This window comes from Corythoichthys intestinalis, chromosome 8 (genome assembly GCF_030265065.1).
Source record: "Corythoichthys intestinalis isolate RoL2023-P3 chromosome 8, ASM3026506v1, whole genome shotgun sequence".
Lineage (NCBI taxonomy): Eukaryota > Metazoa > Chordata > Actinopteri > Syngnathiformes > Syngnathidae > Corythoichthys > Corythoichthys intestinalis.
In genome coordinates, this window is record NC_080402.1 from 34,392,084 (window position 1) to 34,416,967 (window position 24,884).

A 24,884-nucleotide genomic window follows, 5' to 3' on the forward strand; every position below is an offset into this window, starting at 1 on the left:
GAGCATCTATAAAGCACGAGCTTCGGATACATATCCACATATAAAGGATCAGGAAAAAAATATATTTTACTGTTTACAGTTAAATGTCATATTTGGGGCCCCCAAAAAGGGAATGGACCTGCAGTGTGACCATCGGCAACCTAAAGAAAGGCACATATGCATGTCACACCATTCCTACCACAGAAAACCATATGGTCCATGAACATTTAAGAGTTAAAAAAATTAAATCATCTTTCGATGGTTTTCAAACAGAGAACTGCATGTGTGTGTGAGCGCACATTCGCGCTTCACCACGCAGGCTCTGTGACACGCGACTGAAGCCATGTTGGAGATAATGTGAGAAGACAAGATACGCGGTGTGAAGATTAGAGATTAGATTGACCGGGTGATGAATCGGTTGCACACAATCAGAGGCCTTGGGCGCTAGGTCCCAAACAGCAAATGAAGTACACCACAGAGAGTGTACGTGTTTTACTAGTACAGCAGAATTGGGGTTTCATAGATATGACATCCCTTCCAACCCGGCATTGGGTTATGACGGGGGTCGGCAACCCGAGCTTTGAGAGCCACATGCGGCTCTTTAGCGCTGCTTTAGTGGCTCTTTGGAGCATTTTCAAAAATGTTGGAAAATGGAAAAAGATGGTTGAGGGAAATAAGCTACAGTACGTGTTTTATATTATTTCAAATACTGGGATCATGGCACACGTTTTAATAAGGAAGTGGCTTGCATTTTATGGATGAACAGAGAAAATAATCCCTGTCCACCGAGAAGGCCACACGGCTGACGACCAGCGGCTTGTCCCACACCATGGTCACCGGCCAATATAGGCGTGCCCGCCAAGAATGCCCTTTTCTCGGCTTGGCTACGGGCATCACCCCGCTCCAACGTCAGCCGTTTTGGCTGGCCGATCCAGTCCGCTCGGTCATATTTGCGTGCCCGTTGAGAATGCGTTTTCCTCGGCTTGGGCACGAGCAACAACGTCAGCCAGTTTGTCCACCGAGACACCGGCGTTCATTCCCGGCTTCGAGCACTGCTGTGGCCGCAGCAGAACGGCGCTCTTTCCTCTGTGTCTGAAGCCAGGGCAGGGCAATGACAAAAGTTGGACTCAACTCCAGTGGCATAAAATACCGTTCGGCAGAGGACGAAGTTGCCAGTTTTGACCATTATGCAGTAATTCTGCCCAGTCGTATTGAATAAATGCATTTTTAATATTTCATATTCCATTTAGCACAAGACTGTTATTTGTCATGAGTCATGACCATACCATTTATTTAGCAATTTGGGAAAAATACTTAGATAAAAACAATATTCTGTAAAAAAAAATTGGAGTAGAAAGACTGAAACATTCATGACATTTTGTTCCTCTCTGTCGTATTTTCCTCATTATGAATCCCCCCCCCATGGGCTGAATTCTAAATCAGATGAAATCATGACCCTGCCGACACCATCATCCTGCTGGGGACGCTAGAGCGCTATACTGACAGGCAGGTCTAAACGGCAGATTAAAAAACTAATTTCTCGTCATCTGCGCTTTGCCAAGATGTTGTATATAGTCGAATCGTCTCAAAATATGATTCTAGTCCACAAAATAATGCTATCTAAGATTTTTTTCTGCTGTCACAAGCACTTTAAGGCTTGCAATTTTTTGCGGCTCCAGACATTTTTGTTTTTTGGGTCCAATATGACTCTTTCAAAATTTTGGGCTGCCGACCCCTGGGTTATGAGAAAGGTATGTGTCACATCAGTGCTTCCCTACTTTTGAGCGAAGGCACACAATTTAGTACACCACACGACACTTCACCCAAAAAAATGTTCTCAAAAGTATATGACTGGTAAAAGGATCTTGTCCTTATCTATTCAACTTACTCATATAAAATCTGAGCTCTTTTAGTTAGAAGGGAAACTCTTATTTGGCTGAATAAATGTCAAAAGGATCAAATATAAAATTATCAAATACTCTAAGACCTTTTGAATTAACATGGATTACATTATTTTCTTTTGTGCAACTGATTATGTCTCAGAGCACACTAATGGTCCCCGCCATAAAGGTGCAGAATGATTAGTATCAGTTTACTTACCAGTAACAATGCCATTCTTTTCTTCAGGCTCTGCCCAACTGACTTGCACGGACGTGTCCAAGATTTTGGTGAAACTCAAATGACGGACAGGTCCAGGGGCTGTAAATACATACACATAACAAGGAGGTATTGGACAGAATACAGTCCTGCTTTATCTTAATAATAGCGCCCCGGAATCAGAGTTTTTCAAGTTACTGCGGTGTATTAAGATGGTGATTTCCTGCTTCGTAAAATATGTTGCTTTTTGAGTGTGGTGAAAAAAGAGCGCCACTGTCGTCTAACTCATATGTAATGTTACTAAGTAGGTAATATAGTATTATTAATATTAGGAAAAATCTCACATAATTTAGAAGGAGGAGGAATTCATGGCAGGGCATCAAACATTTGGGGATGAACTGTATAATAAAGGAGGGGGCCATCTTTGACAAAGTGTTTTTGTATTACACCTTATAAATATGGCACAATGTGAAGTCAAAGAACATTTGGGTAGTGATAGGCACAAAACACAAAGAATAGCTGCCAACCAATAACCCCCCCACCCACAAACCCCCACATACGCAGGCGCGTGTCCAGGCGTGCCTGCCATTTCTCATCTCATCTATGGTTCTCTAAGCCCCTGTCCCAGCAGAGCGATTAAGCTATTCAGCTGAGGCATTCAATAACACACACACACCCACACGCATACAGGCATCATCAAGTAAGAATTACACCCACCGTTAACACTGCAACACACCCAGCACCCGATCAATGGCCATCAGCATTTATGTGCATATGTGTGTGTGTGTGATTGTGTGGGTCTATGCATACAGTATGTGCGTATCTGCACATGGCTTCTCATAGCACTCTACCACTCAATAATTGCTGCTCTGCCATAATGGCTTGCTCGTTCGCCGTCGGCTATTGTGTTTACTTGACAGTGCACCCGTGTGTGTCGCTATTTGCGATGCCAAGTGGTGGCCATTGTGTTTATCCACTGACCAATTGGCTATAAATCATTGCATGCCTGAAATGTACGTATATATATGGATTGGCACCTCGACTTTTGAAGTTTAATCTGTTGCGTGCACACTTGCAACTGAAATCCAATCAAATGTTTCTAAGCAATGCACATGGAAAAAATGTTGACACGTTTTAACAACCATGTGTCATGTGATGCATTTCATTCTGTTGCATCTATATTGAAATGCGCAGTAACTTTTTTTTTTTAATGTTAGTTTTTAATTTGGTTCAATTACGGTGGTTAAATGGTTAAATTGGTTGGTAAAAAAAAACACAAAAAAAACAGAGTCCTTTAATTTACAGTGTCAATTGCAATACTAATTAGAGTACATATTTGAAAATTACTGAATAGTTTTTGCTCTTGCCTTCATTCGGGATTAAGGTTAGGCAGGTGTGAAAGGGGCTACAATTTCTGCCGGAACTCCGTGACATAAAATTCGCCAATGAGCCAGAATTGTTTTTATAGTTTATTATTAATTAATTTATTTATTTTGGGGGGTAGGGGGGGGAATTAGCAGCTACGTACTTCTGGTAAATTCAACACATTTGAAAGCATGTTGTGTTTTAGAATCGGTTTTATAAATAATGATATCCTTAACATTTTGCCTCATCTAAATCGAATTACAAATAATGGAAGGATTTATACTAATGTTTTATCGTAGCTCCAAGCTACGGTACATGTACGTAAAGCGAGTAGCAGTTTACAGCTACATTGCCCCTACGTAATAGTCCGACTTTTTTCTCGTAGGAATAGTAAGACTTTAATCTTGTAGTCATTGTTTTTTTCCCCTCCTTAATTTGGCCCTAATACTCCATTGTAGTATGTAAATCTGGCGTTGGTAGACTATTTTCTTCTTGGAGATGAGACGCGTGTGTGGAAGCCTGGCAGTTTTTTTTTAAACATGTTTTTTTTTTGACAGCTGCTGACATAATTTCGGGATCAAAGCACCGTTCCGCCTTGTTCCAGCTCCAAATCTTTTACTGGAATCGCGTTCCAGTTCACTTTCAACCCTGGGGTTAGGAGAATTTACTCTGTAAAACTGAAACAACACAAACATATGGTACCTACAGTTGCTATGAAAAAAAAAATCAGGGCTGTCAATTTTATCACGTTAACGGTTCGGTAATTAATTTTTAAAAATTAATCACGTTAAAACATTTGACGCAATTAACGCATACACGGAATATGACTCGTTCATGCGTTGCCTCAAACAGTTTACAATGACACCGTTTTAGCACATTGAGAGCGAAAAGGCAGAGAAATGTGAGTGGACACAGGCGTTCTTTGGACCGCACTTTTTATTGGCTTAAGCTTTGGCAGCCACTACTAACAGTCTTGGTTGCCCAACTTCCCATCATGCATTTGGGCGGAGAAAGAGATGATCTTTTTCTTCACACGGTTAATTGAACATAATGGAGAACATATTGTATACCAATTGCAGCCACTAATGACAGTCATGGTTGCCCAACTTCCCATCATGCATTTTGGCGGAGCAGGAGAAGTTCTTTTTCTTAACACGCCTAATTGAACACAAAGCAGAACATACTGTATACCATTTGCAGCGACCACTGACAGTCATGGTTGCCCAACTTCCCATCATGCATTTGGGTGAAAAAGTTAAGTATCATTTATTGAAAACACAACAAAAATAATATTCCTAATAAGCGCTCAATGCAAAGAGAACTGGCATTCCCAATCAAAATAGCTATGCAAAATACACATAAAATTTACTCAGACTTTGCCTTGGCTAGATCTTTAATTAATTTAAAACTTGCCATTGACACCTTGTGGTGTATTTCAATCACTACCTTATGTAGTTAAAGACACTGTAGAAGAACGGCAGGGAGCCCGATGTGACGTCACCTCTCGGCGACGTCAACAATGGCGAGCTATTAGTTTATTTTTTGATTGAAAATTTTACAAATTTTATTATTACTATTATTGTGGGATAGTGATAGGGAAAAACCATTATGGAGGGCGCGGACAGTAATTGTGTACCGAATGGCACGTAACTTCACACAGATGTCTTGTACCTAAAGACAAACAAAAATAGCCTTGTGGAGGAGACATACATGTCGTCTAATATACAGTATATATTTAGTCAATGTTTACATTATCTTCAATTTTAATGTACTACACATTATATCTAATTAAGTAACTAAAATTGAGGTTTTGCATTTATATGTGAGGAAATGAGAGGAAAATAAAATTAAGGAGCTGGAGGTTGGGGTTAAACAAAAAAAAGTTGCTATGAAATGATGAATGTCAAACAAATGCAAAATGCAAAGTGTTATTTTGAAGAACTGAGCACAACTTGGAATGTAATGTAATGTGAAAATGTACTTAAGATTGAGTGCAACATTACTGCCATTTAACTGTAAATGTATTTTCAATGGCTACGTACAATGAAGACAATACACTATTACCCCTTTCCCACTGGCCAATAAAACCCATGTCAACCCACTAACAATTGGCTTTTGGTGGCAGTGGGAAAGGTGCAGCGACCCGCTTCGACCCGTGTCAATCAACCCGCCAAGCAACCCGCGTTAAAATCACCTCAGCTCTGATCCATGCAGCGTGAAAGCAAAACCCCGGGTCAACAGTCAACACCCTAATCTACGTGGTGACGTAGGCTCTTACGTGATGCGTCATAAAAACGTGCTAGTCGCCTCCCATTTAACACGCCCCACAACCGTAGTTACGTCGATGTGTATACGTCGATCAAACCAAAATTCACGTCGCCTACGTTGCCTCAGCACAAGCAGAGTGTTGATTCTTTGCTGCATTTCGACCATTTTGAGGGCAGTAAAAAGCATGAAAACAGAGAACACAAATGGAAAGGAAGCTTCCATGTTGCCCTGCATTGTTTACTTCCTTGAACTGAATGAATTTGGGCGCACTTTTCGAAGCGCATCTTAGCGTGGTGACGTCACGTAAGCTTACGCACGGCTGAGGAGGGGTGGAGGTTAGACGGGTGAAAAAAAAAAAAAGAGACACAGCTTTTTTTTTTGTCAATGGGCAAGGTGCCAAATCCCAATTGCTAGTGGGTTGCATCAGCTTGGAAAAAATGCACGTTTACCCACTAGTTTCAGTGGGAAAGGGGTGTATGTGATTCAAATTACAAAGTAAACACTACACAACCCAACAGACAACAATCTCACAAAGCACAAATTAGCACGAACAATGTAGGTAAACGATCAGAGGACATGTATGCTCAGGCACTGAAATAAAGCACTGAAATGTGTTTTCAATCGGTCTGGTTACCATCAGTTGCTTCGGAACCGGTACCAAATTGCTAAAGGGTTTCAATACCCAAGTCAAATATTTGCGGTTTATTATTGGTGAATTTGCATGTCTACGGATATACAGTATATATTTATATTTTTGAGGTGGTTGTGTTTTCTGTTAAACAAACCTATTTTTATTGTGCTGTGCTGAAGATGTCAATGTCAAGAAGAGCATTGAATTGGTGAATGACATTTACTGACACTTTGGCAAAAAAAGACAAACCGACTTGCTTATTATTTCTTCATGCTAGTATTCAATCTGTTTTTTTGTTGTTGTTGTTGTTGGGTTTTTTTTGAACGAACTGGGACTTAATTCCCACTATTGGATGTTACTAAGTGTGTACACTCACTGTCTTCATGTGTTTGGAGCAGTTTAGGAGGGCTGCGTGGTCCGTCTCCAGGTGTTGTGAAACACAGTATTGAGCTGAAGTACCAGGTGAATTTCTTCAGTCCGCTCACCAGGCCCGTGTGGCGCGAGCTGGGATAGTCTGGGGTGATGGTTACCACGGTGACATCCTCAGGAGCCTGTTCTGGCCAGACTAGCAGCTACAACAGGGAAAGTGAAAAGGTTAATATTCAAAGTTCATCTATACTGCCGTCAGTGTCTCAACATTTCTAGCCATTTCTGAGGTTGTCAGTAAATCCATCCATTCATCCCCCCTTTTTTTTTTTTTTATAACAGTGCTTATGTTCAACAGGGCACAAACGGCTAAATTTATTCATGCTCACTGTAAAATCAAAGGACTATTTAAAGTTTTGGGAGAACTTAACATAACCAACCACACCACCTATATTGTCTCAACCTGATCATTGAAATAAATATAGCCTAATAATAATTATAATACACCTATTTATATTATGCATGAATGGAAAAAAAATAGACATAGACCAGTTTCCCTCTGTAATTTCCATATTAAGTGTGGTAATCACACACGCTATCATACTCTTTTATGACAATGATTATATGGTGCTGGATATATTGTGACAAGGATCTCAGTCTTTCCTAGATTTTCTTTATGAAATTTCAGGCCTGGGAACTCCACCTGTCGAATCGCATCTCTGTCTACCTGCCCGCCCACTAACAGTGAATTAGCGGGCTGGTCGATCCCTACCATGTATTAAAATAGCATTCTAATGGAAATCTAAATGATGCATTAATCCCATATTGCTGCCGGCAGCACATTTACATTTGTCGTTGTACTGCCAGCGGTAGAGCAAATCAAAGAGGTGAGTAATCGTTTCTGAGGTGTGATGCATTGTGTTCACAGAGTGTTGAGATATCTTAATTACACTTTGCAGGTGTAAACGATCAACGATTACATGAACAAACTGTGTTGATAAGGCAAAACTAGCGTGTGCTATGAATAATTGGCGGGGGTTCCTTGCAAGCTCCCTCCAGGATACACAGCACTCCATTAGATTCCATCTTAATCTTAATGCAGCATGGCTTTCTTTAAGGAGTCTCTTTGAAAGGCAAATTATTAATTATAAGCTACCGTGTCCACAGCCACCAGCGTGTCGACAGCTTTAATCTAAAACGTCAATTGATCATCTCCTTTTTAATGGCTGAAAGTATGACACATAATGAACACAGTGGTACCTTGGCTTACAGTATGAGTTGTACTTATTCAGAGACTAAGGTCGTAACTCTATTTACTCATATTTTAACTCGATATTTCCTGCTGAAATGAATTGGAAATGTAATTATTTAATTTAGGCACTCTGGCCATATTCACATATAAAACACCACTATTTGTTGTTAGTTTTTTACAAACAAATAACATTTAAATATATAAAACAGGAATACAATCAAATGAAACCAAACAACCACTGAGCAGGCACACACACTTAGTCTTATACCTTTACCTGAATGAGAAGAAGCAGTCACTGAGAATAAAAATCTCCACAGAGCAGACCAACGGTTTGAATGAGGGGTGAAAGAGGCCATCTACATGAAGGTGGTAAGACCTTCTATAAACTTAAGCTGTATTTCAACACCACCTATCCATCCACAAACCATGACAAGAAAAGAAACCAAGTGATTTTGACTCCAACAGGAACAACATTTTGAGGAAAGCATGAATAATTCTCCGCTAGCATCACCCCGCTCGTCTCGTCCTCTCGAAGGGCACACAAACTAACAAAAGCCTCTGTTCGCCCATGGCACCATTTAGGCCAGGACCGCCTCTGACTACACTTTCTGTCAGTGGTGCGCAAACTTTTCCAATTTCGCAATTGGTGCGGGTTTTCGTTCCAACCTATCAAGAGAACACTTTCAGCAGGGCCGAGAACCAAAAGTGGTATTTGCCAGGTGGCATTTTTTTTTGCCATGTGGCAAAATGGATTTTGCCATGTGGTGTTTTTTTTTTTTTTTTGCCATGTGGCATTTTTTTTTTGCCATGTGTCAAAATGGATTTTGGTTTGTCGCATTTTTTTGGGGGGGGGGGGGGGGGGGGGGGCTATGTGGCCTTTTTTAGGGTATATGGCAGCCACACATGTTTTTCTGCCATTTAATATGAATGGAAAATTTGGACGTGCATAGCCTTCAATGGCATAGCCTGACTTGGGTGTCATTTGCTCTAATGTAAAGTGTATGGTCAAAAATCCCAGCCACACATTTTTTTTTCTTTTAAAATGAAAGGAAAATTTGGACGTGCATAGCCATCAATGGCATGGATGTGTATGGCCTGCAAAACTGCCATATACCCCTAAAAATGCCAATAGCCCCCCGCCAATGCCACAAACCAAAATCCATTTTGCCACATACCAGAAAAAAAAAATGCCACATGTCCAAATCAATTTTGCTACATGGCAAAAAAAATGCCACAAGGCAAAATCAGTTTTGCCATATGGCAAAATCAACTTTGCCACATGGCAAAAAAAAAAAATGCCACATGGCGAAATCCATTTTGCCACATTGCAAAAAAAAAGCCACATGGCAAATACCACTTTTGGTTCTCGCTGTCTCTCCCTTTTGACCAATCTGGTGTCTTACAAGTGCAATCACTTAATTACAGTCAGGTGCTTCTTGTTTCTGCAGAAACCTCATTGTTTAAACCAGTGGTCTCAAACCGGTCCTCAAAGGGCCGCAGGGGGTACTGGATTTCATTCCAACCAAACGAGACAAATACCTTTTCACCAATCTGGTTTCTTACAAGTGTAATCAGTTGATTGCAATCAGGTGCTGCTTATGTTAGTAGAAACCTCATTGGTTGAACTGTTTGTGCTGGATCTGTTGGAACAAAAACCAGGACCCACTGCGGCCCTTTGTGGAGTCGGTTTGAGACCGCTGGTTTAAACTGTTCGTGCTGGATTGGTTGGAACAAAGACCAGGACCCACTGCGGCCCACTAGGACCGGTTTGCGCACACCTGCTTTACGTAAAAAGCATCTAAAATACAGTCACTTGTAGACATGTGTCGATTACCGGTTTCAATGTATACCGCGGTATGAAAAGGTCAAAGGTTTCAAAAGCGCAAAAATCTTCCGTCATACCGTCCCTAAGGTATTAGCTATTTTTTTATGTCCCAAAAATACATGGAGAAATCCCTCGCTTGCAGCTGTAAGGCTCAACCCTCCCCCAACGGTTGTTGTTCAGTGTCAGTGAGTCAGCTGTGCTACACGATGGCTGGAGGAGGTGAAACTCCTGAACTTTTCCCCCATGGAAGAAAGCTAAATTGCTGATACGGAAATACTTCGACAACAAAAAAGTTACAGGCGGCCGCGGCTTAGAGGAGGAGGGCCAACTGACATGTAAAACATGTTTGCGGAGGGTGGCTCATATTTGAGACAATACCTTCAGTATGATTTCACATTTATACAAAATTAAAGGTTTGTAAACACTGTCATAAACGTTTCCCACCAGCGATGAGAGATAACTAGTGTGTTTAGTGTGTCTAGCGGTGGTAAAACATGTTTTTTTTTTCTCTCTGGCAACTGTCTGTGTTGAGAAAGAATGTGTGTGTAAAATGAAAAAAATGATACGAGTCATACACACGTGCTTTGTATGAAAATTCATTATTTTTGTTCTGATGGTAATAATGTTGAGCTGTGGCTGTGAGTTTACGCTAATTTAAAGGACAGCATTTATTTTAATTTTATTTAGAATATTTCAGTTTTAACTTAACATTATACTTAGCTTCCAATTTGCTAATATGTTTTGAAAAATAAAAATCCTATTCAATGGAAAAAAGTTTTTGCTTTTCTTTTCAAACCCAGATATCTCAAAGTAATACATTTTAGAGCTGTAACTGCAATACCGTGGTACCGTGAAGCCATGATACTTTGGCTTAAGGTTATCATATCAGAATCTCATACCGGCACGTGCCTCGTCACTTGGATTCCAAGAGAATGATGGCATTCGTGATATTGGGTTGTGCCTACAACTAGGAGCATATATAGCTGAATTTTCATACTAAAACATAGGTTGGTGCTGTCCTAACCCAAGCTATGTTGCATAAATTGATGGCACCTGTTCAGATAAGAAGTGCAATGTCTTCTAAGACAACCAAAATAGCCCACTTGCAACTGATTCAGTGCCCAGAGAATTAAATGGAAGGGAAGAATGATAATATTTGCAGGTATAAGAATATGACAAAAAAAACAACAACACAAAAGAGCTGTGATTCCCCTGGCAACCAACTCAGGGTGTACCCCTCCTACTGCCCATAGTTAAATAGGTTAGGAACCAGCACCTCCGCAACCCTTGTAAGGATAAGTGCAGGGGTGAAAGTGGCTAGAATTGCTTGCCGGAACTCCCAGATGTGAAGGTCGCCACAGAGCCAGAAATGTTATTTATTCATTTATTATTTTTTTTCCTTTTTTTGGGGGTGGGGGTGGGGATGGGGGGGGGTCAAACTTCTTAAACAACTGAAATACAAAGAAAACTGCTTTAGCACAGCTATTTCTATAACGCATACAAAAACAGATTTTCATTCAAAATTGTATTTTTTCAATGATTTGCAAAATAAAAGTTAACAAAAACAGCAAAAACCCCGACCTCCTTCTCCTAATTTTAATTTTCCTCATTTCCTCACATACTAAATACCAAATCTCAATTTTAACTACTTAAGAACATAGGATATATATTAAAATTGAAGTTAATGTAAACATTTACACTTTTTAAAAATACCTAATAAAGATATAAGTAACATACATTCAGCAAAATAAGCACAAATGACTTATATTATGCAGAGTGAAATGTAATATATTTTGAAGATCGCGCAAACATTGACTTTTTTTAAATCATAAGGAAGCGAATAAGTAGCCTAACATAAATGAACATATATAAGTCCAAAGTGCACATTGACAGCTAAGATGTTCTGAACCTCCCCATCAGAGCAAATAAAACTAAATATGATAAATACGTCTCGTCAACTCTTTCCTTGCTCTTAAAGATTTGATCCATTTTCTGTTGCATTGCCCTTTTTTGTCGCATCAATTCATCAAACTTTTTTTTTTTTTGCTGTTCCAGAAAACATGCACATTTGAACTAATCAGAGCTAACTATCTCTGCTGATCACGTCAGTATGTCAGCCAATTGAATGGATAGATGAGTCCAGGCGTTTTGCATTGCTGCGTGCATTTGCACATTGTCCGACTCGGATAACTGCAGCAGCTGGGGAAACCTCCATGCCGTCCGTGGAATAAAATTAAAAAAAATATATTGGTGGAAACGGATTACGCTACACAAGCACTTTATTATGCTTGTTGTTAACACTTGTGTATGTAAATCTGATGTTGGTAGATTGTTTTCTTCTTGGAGCTGCAATGCATGTGTGGCAGCTTAGCATTTTTTTTTTTTTCTTTACATAGCGTTTTGACAGTTGCTGTCATATTTTCGGAATCAAAGCACTGTGTAACGGAACAGCACTCCGGCCCTGAATCTTATACCGGAACTGCGTTCTGTCCCTGAATCTTATACCGGAACTGCGTTCCTGGCCCACTTTCACCCCTGGATAAGTGGCACAGAAGATAAAAATATGAATAAATGAATGTCACACATTTTAAAGTATGTGGTATAGGGAGCGATCCCAGTTAGTTAAGTAAGTGTGAGAGTCTTCTCCATGTTCCGTGGCTGTTGCCCATTTTCTTTCTTCACTTTTCTCAGGTGGAGTGGGTGCTCATCATTCAAATTTTAGGGGGGAAAGGCTGCAGCTCACCCATGACCCTTCAAAAAGTGATATAAAAATGTTTGGATAGTAAATTGTATTTAAAATAGAACATAAGAAGCTCTCTCAATACTGTATGACCAGAGTACTGCTTTAGAGTTCTGTTGTGGATGCAACTCAACTTACCATGACTGACATTATAGTTTTTTTCTTCTCTCCAAACTGCAATCTATTTGAAACTGTATTACACTTTTTAAAAGAGACCATTAAGGAAAAATCAATTCGATACAATTGGCATGACAACCATAACACGCTTGGAACAGAAAAGCATTGCAGGCTGTTTACCAAATGAAGAAATCATGAGAAACACTTTACACCGAAAGCCAGCAGTCTTATTTTCACCCCAACGGCAAGACCCCCAATCGACACATTAAATGTAACAGTAACCTCTATTTGGGAAGAACGCCGGTGACATCCGGTACGTTCTCATGGCCATTTTTTTCCTTGCCTCAGGGTGCAGCACTGCAGCCTGCTGTGATGAGATAAGGCCTTCTATTGTCGTTTATTATCAGCAAAGTACAGTTTTGGGCACAGTTAGAGAGTGCTGATTTGGCACCCAGAGCATCTGATTTTAGTCTCCCCATTTTCCCTTTTTGTTTAAACAAGGTGCCAATATGGATCATTCCTGCTGTTGCTAGTCACATGTTGATCTGAACTAGAAACGTGGAGGAGAGTTCAATTCACTGAGTGCTGGTCATAAGCAGGTAATGTGTTCAACAGAAATCACAGTGTTGCCATTTTTAACAGGCTCAGTTCACATTTGAAAGCCTAAGATCCACAAGCATTCCAATTTTGTTTGTATTAGGGACAAATGAAAACATGCACATCATAGTTGACTCCACAACAGATGGTCTCGCACAGTCTAAAATGTGTCCAACAGAGAGAAATTGCCAACATAATAAATTTAAATACTTTTTTATTATGCTCAAACATGTAGCCTGGTCTGTCATCCCTACCTTGTCTTTCCTGACTTTAACTGCCTGCTTTTAAAGTGCAACACAAGGTTTTGAGGAAGTGCATCTCAGAGAAAGTAAGAAAGAAAACATTTCCAGGAGGCAGGCAAAATAGCCTTTGTCAAAAATGCCAATAAGAGTTTAGCCAATCAAATGCGAGTATTTCAGATTGTGCCACCTACATCTCATGTATTGGCTACCCACTGTAATTTTCCTGGAGAAACAAGCTTTAATGGCTCCAGGAAGTGAAGTCTGCTTTGCCTGAGTCCCAAACAAAGAATGGAGAAAGACAAGGACAAAATTTCACAGGTACAGAAACTATAAAGAGTCTTTGCTTATTTTTTTAGTGTTACCTGGTTCATGTGTATCAGCATTTATGTGTTGTACGTGTGTAGCGTGACTGACATTACATATGTCGCACAAGGCTGCTCTCGTAAGCAATTTTAAAGTGACTGTGACACCAAAAAGCATGTTTATTTCATATTACACGCAGTATTTTATGATCCTGAATGAAATTGACTGCTTCGATGTGTGTGGAAGCGATCAATATATTTATTAAATTTTTTTGTATCCTGTGCCATGAAAATGAGTGACTTCCGGCTCCAGTCTCGGGTTGAGGAGGAAGGCGAATGTGACGTCAGCGGTAGAGATTATCTTCACAAGACAGCCATTAATGTATAGCATGCAGAAGGAATGCGGAGGCAACTGATTTTGCGGATTAATTTTTTTATTTTTTGCGTCATGCCAGCCCAATGCGCTGCAGGTTTTTGTTGCTACACCAGGGAGTGTGGTGTGATGCTTTTTTGGATTTCCAAAAGATCCATGTTCACCGCGATGGCCAAAACAAGTCTGACAACCGAGGAACCACTGGATGGACAAGGAAGTGAGTAAGCTTCGTGTTTTATATTATGTCAAATACTGGGATTATGGAAAATGTTTTAATAAGGTGGTGGCTTGCATTTTGAGGGTGATAATACTCCTCCTGTTTTGTTTACATTTTCGGCGTTTCCCCTTCTCTCCCCGGCGATGAGCACTGCCTGCCCGCCGGGGCGCAGCAGAATGACGAGCCGTAACTTGCTTGCCGCCAGAAGCTGGCCGACTGGTAAAGGCTGTCACCCTCGCCGCCGTGTGTGACATGAGTTGGGGTAGTTTTGTGTGACTTTTCGTTTTCACAAGGCAAAAAAGATTGGAACAGCCACTTTGTGGTCATTTTCCTCCTGCTTCCCCAGCAACGAGCACTCCTGCCTGCAGTAGGGGAACGAAGAGCCGAAACTTGCTCACCGCCGGGGGATAGGCAGATCGGTGAAGGCTGTCACCCTCGCCGCAGTGTGTGACATGAGTCGGGGGAGTTTTGTGTGAATTCTAAATTAGCTGAAATCTTGACCCTGCCGACGTAATCTGGGGACGCTAGAGCGCTATAATGAGAAACAGCAGATTAAAAGAATAATATGCGCTTTGCCAAATTGTTGTACATAGTCGAATATTCTCAAAATATGATTTTAATTCACATAATAATGCTATTTAAGACTTTTTTTTTATCCTGTCACAGGCAGTTTAAGTTTAAACATTGTTTTCTCTGTTATGGTAGTTCCAAATAATGTGTGCTTTTGCTTATTTGGATTCTTTGAGCAATCATATTTTACATTGTTATATATACTAGCTCTTGTCTTTTCCTTTAAAGTTCACATTTAATTTGAAATCTTTGCTGCAATTCCAAATGCAATAATTCAACACAACAGACGAGCTCTTATAATCAAGAAATACCCAGAATAAGTTAATACATCTGTTCAATCCATCCATTTTCTGAGGCAAGATTGGTCACACATAGTTAGCCAGCTAATCCCAAGGCACACAAAAATAAACAAACTTTCACAATTACCTTCACACTTTTGTCAATCAATCGATCAATCAATCAATCAATCAATCAATCAATCAATCAATCAATCAATCAATCAATCAATCAATCAATCAATCAATCAATCAATCAATCATGTTTGAGAATGTGGGAGGGAGTTGTAGTATCCGGAGGAAAAAAACACACACAAGCACAGGGAGAACATGCAGACTACACAATGGAATCTGGCTTTAAAACCTAACCTCTGAATCAGAACTGTGGGCCAGCTTCAAAAACCTTTTTCTTTTCATCAAATAGTTATAAAATAATTCAAGTCATACATATTTCAAGCAGTGTTGCAAGCAGATAAAAATGACCAGCTGCATTAAATGGAGATTAACTTCACGACGGCAAATATTGTCTTGCTGTCCACATGATGGATATATTATCGAACGGAGAAGATTTACAAACCCGACAGACGGATGGGTAAAAGAGCAGAACAAATTGAGAAGTTAGATGAAGACAAGTGAATGTAAAAGTCTGTGGTACATCTACTGTCATCATTCATTCCGTGGGGGAAGCTGTGCATGCAAGTAGACAGGTACGCTTTCAGGAATTACAATATCATGGAAAACCAAATATATTTCAGAAAGTCCCCTCAACTTGCAAGTTATTTTGGAGACTAATTGCAAACTGAAATATCTCATCACAGTGTTTTTGTTTATGTTGCGAGTGTTCAGTGGCCTGTACTACGAAGCCAGTTTTCTGGCTTATCAGGGTAACTTCATCACGTGCAACATAACTTCCCGGCCCACCGGGACTATGAAAGGTGGATATGTTGAAACTGGAGAATATTGCCATGGCAACACACGCTACACGTCAAACCTGGTCGTCTCAGAGTTCGATCTTGCTTAACTCCTGGTTTCCGATTAACCACGATCTATTTAAACAGCACTCCTCCGTGGACGTGTCCTCTTGACAATGAAAGCGTACCTGGACGACCCGTACGACATTGGCACGCGGATTGTGAGGGGCTCTCTTCGGAGGGCACGAGTATTTAGAGACCACCAGAATCCGCTGGCGTACCCGGACGATGTTCTCCAAGAAAGATATAGATTTTCAGCTGAGGGAATTTGTTACCTGTGCTAGCTGATCGAGGCGGACGTCTCTAATGTGACCCGCCGAAGTCAGGCGCTCACAATCGAGCAGAATGTGTGCCTGTTCTTGCGCTATTTCACCAGCGGACAATATACTAGTATGTATTCCATCGGTAATACAGTGGTACCTCAACATACGATCGCTTCGACACACGATCTTTTCGACATCTGATGTAAAATTTGACATGCCATTTGTTTCTGCATCCGACGAAATGCTTGAAATAGCGAAATACGACGATTCATGACAGCGTCGCAATTTCATTGTTTTCCCGCAAGACTGATGCACGGCAGATTTTCTTGTGAGGGAAATCAACATGGGTTCCAAGAATGTTAAAGCAGGTGGTGAAAAAAGAAAAAAAGGTGAGGCTTACCATAGAAATTAAGACGGAATGATAGAAAAATATGAGCGTGGGGTGCACTGTCCGTGACCTGTTTGACAATACCTCCAACCTCTGTTCACCAGTCTTTATAAGTTAAGGTGACAATTATTATTCTGGTACCATTGCCAAAAAGATCGTCTGCTTCGTATGGTTTTTTAATCATTTTTTTTCAGATCTTGTGCAACACAACACGCCAATTGAACTGATAGCAACAACATACGTGAAAAGAGCCAACTGCACTCGCTCACTCTGCCGTCAGCTACGCGGTGCGTTCAGGTACACCATGCAAAATACATCCGCCACATTAGAACCCGATTTGTTACATTATTACAGGTATTATTATTATTACGTATTATCATATTATTATTCCGATTTTTATTCATAATGTATTTGCTTTGCTCTTTGTAATTGCTTTTTGCAATAGTAACAGCAATTAAGGATTAAGGATTTTGTAAAATAGCGCTGGGCTGGTGTGACTAGAAGAATGGATACCTTTACAGATAGTCCAGTTAGAACAATAATGATGCCCGTCCCGAATTAATCAGACCAAAACTTTCTTTTCATCAACGCGTTGCCTTTTTATTTTCTTTCTATGAGAACGTAGGTCTTAGCTCTTTGGAGGCCAAAATATGCAATTCGCCACCAGGGGGGATCCAAACATGCAAACAACCTGGCATTTTTAACAGATTTAGTGTAGGTTTTCAGGCTGTGGAACGAATTAATGGAATTATAATGTATTCTTATGGGGAAATCCTGATCGACATACGACCATTTCGACTTACAAACAAGGTCTTGGAACGAGTTAACTTCGTATGTAGAGGTACCACTGTACTGACTATCTGAATAAGAACACTGTACGCCGTGTGATATGAAAGGCTTCAAATTGATTGTTGAAGATGCTATACAGAAACCTGTGTTGGCTTCGGTGAATGGTCTCATACGAGAAATATATTTAACGAACTTTTCCAGCATTATTAATTTGTTGTGTAAATGCATTTATAACGATCATAAAAATATGTAGACTATTTAAACATTGAGAGAACTGAGATTAAAATAAATATCAAATCCACTGATAGAACAGACACACAAATATAAAATATATAAATGTTTATTGAATGTGCATCTTACATTCTTAACCGTGAGAATTCGTTGCAAAAGACGGGCTTTAAGTTGTTATCATTATGCACAGGCATCGTCAAAAATGTGATCACACAAAACGCAACCATGCATCGCATCCCCACATTTCCTCCTTCTCCTGAGTCCTCACAAATATAACATAAAATTTTGGGGGGTTTTCGGGCTTGGGCCTGCAAATCAAATTAATTGAACGGGCTCGGGCCGGGTCGGGCTGGATTTTTTTAGGCCCGATCTAACCTCTACCCTGAAGATGTTCAAAGGACATACATACTCATACAGTCAAGAGGACTAAACATACAATCATCCTGCTTCATGTGGTGATGCACGTACAATAAATTATTTCTTATAGTTAACGTACCAAATCCTATTTTATTGTTCTGACAGGAGGCTTTATCTCTTTTCATGGACATAAGTAAACTGGCATATTGACGCATTCACACGATCTGTAATTCGCTGCCAATAGACCAGTCGCGCTCTACTCGCTGAAGCGGTGTTGGATTTCATGGCGAGGGTGGATTTAAATCCTTCATAACTCTGCATAATTATCACGCATTCCTCGTCTGTGAAATAAGGTGCCCGTGCCTTCGTCAAAAGTTGTGTTTGACTGCGGTATCTGCCCCTTTTTACGCGAACGCCTATTAACTCTGATTAGGTTAACACAGATTCAACAAATCAACCTCATAATCAGCGTCGAAGCAGCGATTGACCCCAAACTAGGTAACCAGGTTTTTCAACCCCTGTTTCCCGCTGGTACCCTGGGTTACTTCTGGGGAGGTTGAACTCCGTTCGTAGTATAGGCCACAGATAACCAAAAGCAGAACTTTGGATTACTACATGCACGAAGAGTGATCGCTTTGAATTGGAAGAACATGGAACCTCCTTCGTTACGACAGTGAATTAAGGAACTTTCGGAAGGCATAGCAATGGAAAGACTGACTTACATCGCTAAAGGAAAACAAAATAATTTTATGGGAATTATATACATACGTACATTGTATCAACACTCTAAAAAAATCTGGGAATGTAATTATGTCTTCTATATACATATATATCTATATATCTTCTATATAGTTCATTTTTTTTGCAAGCTGTGTGAATGCGTGTGTGAAAGTGTATGAGATTTTTTTTTTTTCTAATATCCTTAATTGGGTTGCGAAACATGAACTTGTGGTCATCATGTTTTGAATTTTCAGGGTTTTTTTGTAAAATCATAAAAATATGGGGAAAAAGCATAGGTTAGAAATCCTATAAAGTAAAGTATGTTTTTTATTGAGTACAGAGTAGTGATACTACTTCAACTACAACATCACAATATATACATACATATATATATATATATATATATATATATATATATATATATATATATATATATATATGTATGTATGTATGTTAGTATACACGCCATATATATATGTGTTAGTATACATGCCATATACATACTGTAAATTGTAAAATTCAACATTTTTTCTTTCTTTTACAGTTGCGATTTTCATCGATTGTAGCAGGCTTTTTTTTTTTCATTCGCGTATTGAAGCATTTAACAACAAAAACAACAAAAAATAGGTAGTTTGAAAGAGTGATTTTTTTGGGGAGGGGTAGTCATACTAAATAGTCAAGAAATTATATCATGTAATGTACAGTGCCAGTCATAACTGAGTACACTCCAATTGATGTTTCAGAAAACGTTTGACATTTTGAACGGCAAACCTCACTGCAAAATCATCCCATCTCATCAAAAGTGGGCTAGTGGTTTACAGCGATATTAGTTAGTTCGCACTTGTAAAAAAAAAAAAAAAAAAAAAAAAAAAACTGTTTTAACAAATTTGTAAAGCTCATGAAGCAGAAATGAATACACCCCTATGAAAGCATTGCGGTAAAAACAGGCAAACTTCTCCCTGACAAAATTTCAACCACAGAATAATTTTTCATTACATTGGGGTCGGGCAGGGAGGTGACTATAAAAGGGTATAAAGAAGGAACCCCTCAAGAATTCATGCTGTCATAAACGGCACCACATGGAGAAAATAACCTTTCTATAAAATTATAAATATATTACAAAATTATGAGCAGGATAATTACATGCTGGCCCAAAGGGAGGCAATGGGTTATACTTGTGACCTCATTATTATTAAAATATTACTGCTACAGTCTTGCCTTTTTAATACAATGTCTGTTTTTGGCATGAGAGTTAGACGTCATGATTACGCTTTCAAAACTGTAATTTTATCAGGTATGTTATTGAACTCAGTGGTTCTTAACTTTGCTAAAGGTACTGAACCCCACGAGTTTCAGAGGTGGATTCACTGAACCCTTCGGAATTTCATAATAAAGGCCTTTTTTTTCTTTTCAAATTAACGACAAATAATTGAGCCTTTTGCTGTTGATTTTCACATTGGAAAATGAAACTCATTTCACGCTGTTCCTTTTTTTGTTTTCATGTCTACATTCTCATTTTGTCGCATCCTTGCATCACATAATATTTTCATGGCGTAAAATGAAGCAAATGTTTGTTTGTTTTTTAATTATCTACGCAGTTCATGTTGTCTGTAGGTCTGTTATACTTCCTCATACTAAGTGCCAGTCAACCTTCCACTGAGCAAACTGATTTGTCCTCCCATTTGATAGAGGGCTAGCAGTTGAAAGAAATGGAATAAAGCCTGTAAATTGAGGGCAAACCAGTCCGAACCTGGTCTAAAACGCCACTTTGCCTAGATTTAGTCAGCGTACAAAATAGGGCTCTGTGTTTCTTAACCGTCACCGAACCCCTGAGGCTTACTCACCTAACCCCTGGGGTTCGATCTAATCCCAGTTAAGAACCACTGATTTAACTTTTTGAAATGTATTTTCTATTTGCATTTCTACCTTGTCTCTGTGTTTACCTTATATCCCTGGTTGATGCCGTTAATGAACTGCTGAGGTGGTGAGTTCCATGTGAAGCGGATAGTAGTGGAGTTGATAGCCAACACTTCCACTTCTTGTGGAGGCGCAGTGGGAACTAAAGACAAAGACACACATTCACACACTATATTTAGTTGTGTTGGTTCACCAAGGAGACAGGGTTGAATATGAAATACATTACACACTGTATATTTGTATGTAGGTGACTAAAATCAATCATTTGTTCTTGCAAAATACAATACATTCTAATGCAGTTATACGACAACTTTACCATACATGGAACCAATAGGATTGACAAAAAGATAAACGTCATTGCAAAATTGAGTGACTTCTCATGTAGAATCCCACTGTAATCCTGCATTCATCTATTTTGCATAGCATTGTAATGGAAAAAAATCAAATTAAGTAGGAGTAATGTAAAACAGCATGGCTGATGAAGACCAATAGCAGCTCATTAGAGGAGAGGTCATACTGCATATCAGTGATCCCCAACCACCGGGCCGGGGACCGATACGGGTCCGTAAATAAATAATAAATAATTTGTTAACGACCGCAATCTGTCCTGTGCCCTCTGGACACATCAATATGCCTGTCGACTGACTATTGACTAATCCGAGTAGAGATTTGGGTAGCTCGCCCTCTATTGATTAACCGCCATTACTGAGGTGTTTGCACACCTATAGCAGCCCAGTGTCAGTCAGTGTAAACACTAACTATAGCTGCTGTTGACTGTGTGCTACGGGCGGCGACGTCTCTGAACAACTTTTTTACGGGGAAAAGACCACCCGCTGAGCCAGAAGAGGAGCCTAAAAACAAGTCCATTCTGCATAATATGTGTCTAAAAGCTAGCAAACAAACTGGCAAACCGTATTGCAAAAGCTAAGAAACCTTTCACGATCAGAGAAGAACTCATTATGCCTGCGACCAAGAATATTTGCCGTCAAGTTTTAGGAGAGGCCGCAGATAAAAAAGGTTGATTCAGACACTGTATTTAATGTTCATTTTGAGCCCTGTCGTAGTATTTACGTATATATTTACTGTAATTTTCTGCCACACATTGCTGGTCTGTGAAAAAAAATGCCAACATCACACCGGTGCAAAAAAGACACACACATTCCAAGGCTAGTAGCTTGACAAATTCCTTTTAGTGAGTTGCCCAAATGAGCGCAAATCAGTTGCTGTTATTCTGGACAGATAGTAATGCTTTTAAACGGTAAAACTTTTAAATTTGTTTGTTTGAACATGTTTATTTCGAATATTCAATACAGTCACAATAATCAAATATGGGAAAAAGAAAACAAAATATGAGTGTTCGAAAAGGAGTGAGAAGAATAAAAACGTATTTACTCCCACGCCTTTTCCTTAAATTCTGACTTATCAGTTTCCGTCCATACATTTAAACAGAATTCTTATTTAACACATATACTTGTACAATCCCACCATATAACTCTACATGTTACCTATACACAAATGTCGCAAAAGCATAGTCCATAAATCAAACCCGGAAAAAAATAAAAAAATAAAAATAACCTGAATATCCCATATAAAAGTATGTGTCACAATTGTCACAACACACCTAGGTATTATCTACATCTCCCTCATCCTTATATTTTTCTAAACACATACCTTTATACAGTTTCTTAAATTGCCCCATTTCTGTATTCATTTAAATCCACATTAAATTTCTTCAGTTGTCTCACCCCACACAATGATAAGCAAAAACATTTTTTGTTGTCCGAAATCTGGGTTCTTTGAAGTCCCAATATCCCCGTAAATTGTAACAATTTTTATATTTCGTAAACAACTGCTGAATATTCTGAGGTAATCATTTTTTTCTAGCTTTGAACATTATTTGTGCTGCTTGGTATTGTACGATATCAGGAAACTTGAGCATTTTGAGAATGTTGACTTTAAAAAAATAATTTCTTTGTGTGATTCTGATAACCAGTTTTGTGAATGATCGATCCATAATGCCCTTTTCTGCAGTACATTTACTGAATATAAAGAAGTTTTGTAATTATTGCCACAAACCTCAGCACAGTATTCCAAATAAGGAGAGACTAGGGAATCGTATAGCATGTGGAGAGATTTGCAATCTAATAGCCTCTTTATTTAATATTGCAACGTTTTGTGAGATTTTGCCCTGTATTTATTTGATGTTGTTTCCAGTCAAGTTTTTCATCAATCATTACCCCCAAAAACCTAATTTCATGAACTACAGCTCCTAAATAATATTATTTTGATCTTCCTTAAAATTAATGATTATTTATTATTACGGAACCATATTTTTAATTTGTTCATTTCTGTTATATACTGCTATATTTGACACTGAATGTGGACAAAGCATTGGTAAGAATGTTGGAAAAGTTATTTTAAGCATTTATATGTTCTTTTAGGCAAATTCCAGGGCTCATACTTTGACAAACCACTTCCAAGTGAGCGCCATCAGGAAGAAGGTATCCAGATGTGTGAAAAGCTTTTTTTTCTTTGCCTATGCCACGGCTCCAAACTAACATTTGTTTTACTAGGACCACAGTGGCCCCAAACTTCAAGATTCAGGGGACTTATGAATCTGTATTTTACTCTCTATCAGTTTTAACATCAACAAGTGTACTGCTGAGAAATTAGGTTAACATGGGAATATTTTTATAGGGAGACCGAGCTGTAACATGGATACGTAGGGTCCCATTCATGACCAAAAATTAAATATAAATGAAAAATAAGTTAAAAAAAAATCAGAATCTAATGGTACTCATGGGTTTAAGTCAGAGGTCGGGAACCTTTTTGACCAAGAGAGCCAAACATTCGGTATATTTTAAAATATGATTACATGAGAGGCATACATTGTGTGTGTGTGTATGTATATACTGTATATACTGTATATACACACTGTACTGCATATTCTATGTTCTCTTGCCAGCTTGTCAGAGTCTGTTTTGTGAGCATTGTTTCTTTCGTGAGCGCATTTGAATGCATCACACGGGAGGGAGAGCGTGGTCACGACCAAGGGGACGTGTGTGTCACAGTGGCCGAGAAAGGTAGGTGGAGCCTCTCCGGCCGCCCGTTTTGTGAGTCTCGCTCTCCTGGAAGTGGCGACAATTTGACAGTTACTGTGTACGCCTGTGTGACTTGGGGTGCTACGCTGTTCCCTTTCGTGGTTTTATTTTCCCTTATGTATTTTTATATACTCCAGTTCGCTCGGAATCATGTCGGGACGGGCCGACCCCGTCGCTGGCCAAGCGGCGGCCGCTTGACACATGGCCCACCTTCTTTTTCTTTTGTTGTATTTTCCCTTGGCAAACTAGCTTGTTACATTACTGTCAACTAGTGTATTTTACCGTGAAGGAGTTTGTCAGCAATAAAAAACAAACAAAACAAAACAAAAAGAAGCCTGCAATGTCACTGGTTGTGCATGTGCAAGTAGATGGAAAAAAGTACTCGCACTGGCTCCAATTTTAGTCGCAAAATGCGAACATTTGGTGGCAGTCTGGAGATGGCCTATGCCATTTGATTTTGTGACAGTATCGTCAATTATAAAGAAATTCTAAACTGTTTTCCCATGGACACTCGGTTAAGGTGATCAACACAATAATACATCACAACACGATGTAGTGTGTCGTGTGTGCCACTCATGCATGGCCGAAAATGAACAGGGAGCTAGCCCTTTCCATGGTTTGACGCACTCTGATGAGGGAAGCCACTTAATTGAGCTCCAATAGGAAGCAGGTATCCAATAACAAATCACAAAGCACTATTTTGTATAATCAAATATGGGTGAAGTACGGGGTCAAAGTTTGACAAACAATTCAAGGTTTTTGCTGTGAAAAGAATATCTTCTAGTAGCTTTGATTGATACAATTAACAGTGTTCTTTCATGATGATAAGAAATATTGATGTAACGCCATAAGGTTCGTAAATGAGCCCTTCTGCCAAATGTCTCTGATAACCCAAATCAGATAAACTTACTACACTATACTTAAAGTGGGA

General features: G+C 39.4%; 1 protein-coding gene across 4 annotated transcripts in view; it reads right to left on the bottom strand.

The window, feature by feature from the left end:
* sdk1b (sidekick cell adhesion molecule 1b) overlaps nt 1-24,884 on the bottom strand; it is a 620,017-nt gene that overhangs the window by 112,491 nt on the left and 482,642 nt on the right. For all 4 annotated transcript variants that reach the window (XM_057843728.1, XM_057843727.1, XM_057843730.1 and 1 more), the window contains 3 exons: nt 20,879-20,994; nt 6,717-6,912; nt 2,080-2,178 (listed from right to left, as the gene is read on the bottom strand). In XM_057843728.1, coding sequence (XP_057699711.1) covers nt 2,080-2,178; nt 6,717-6,912; nt 20,879-20,994 — 411 coding nt within the window. The remainder of the gene's footprint in view (nt 1-2,079; nt 2,179-6,716; nt 6,913-20,878; nt 20,995-24,884) is intronic.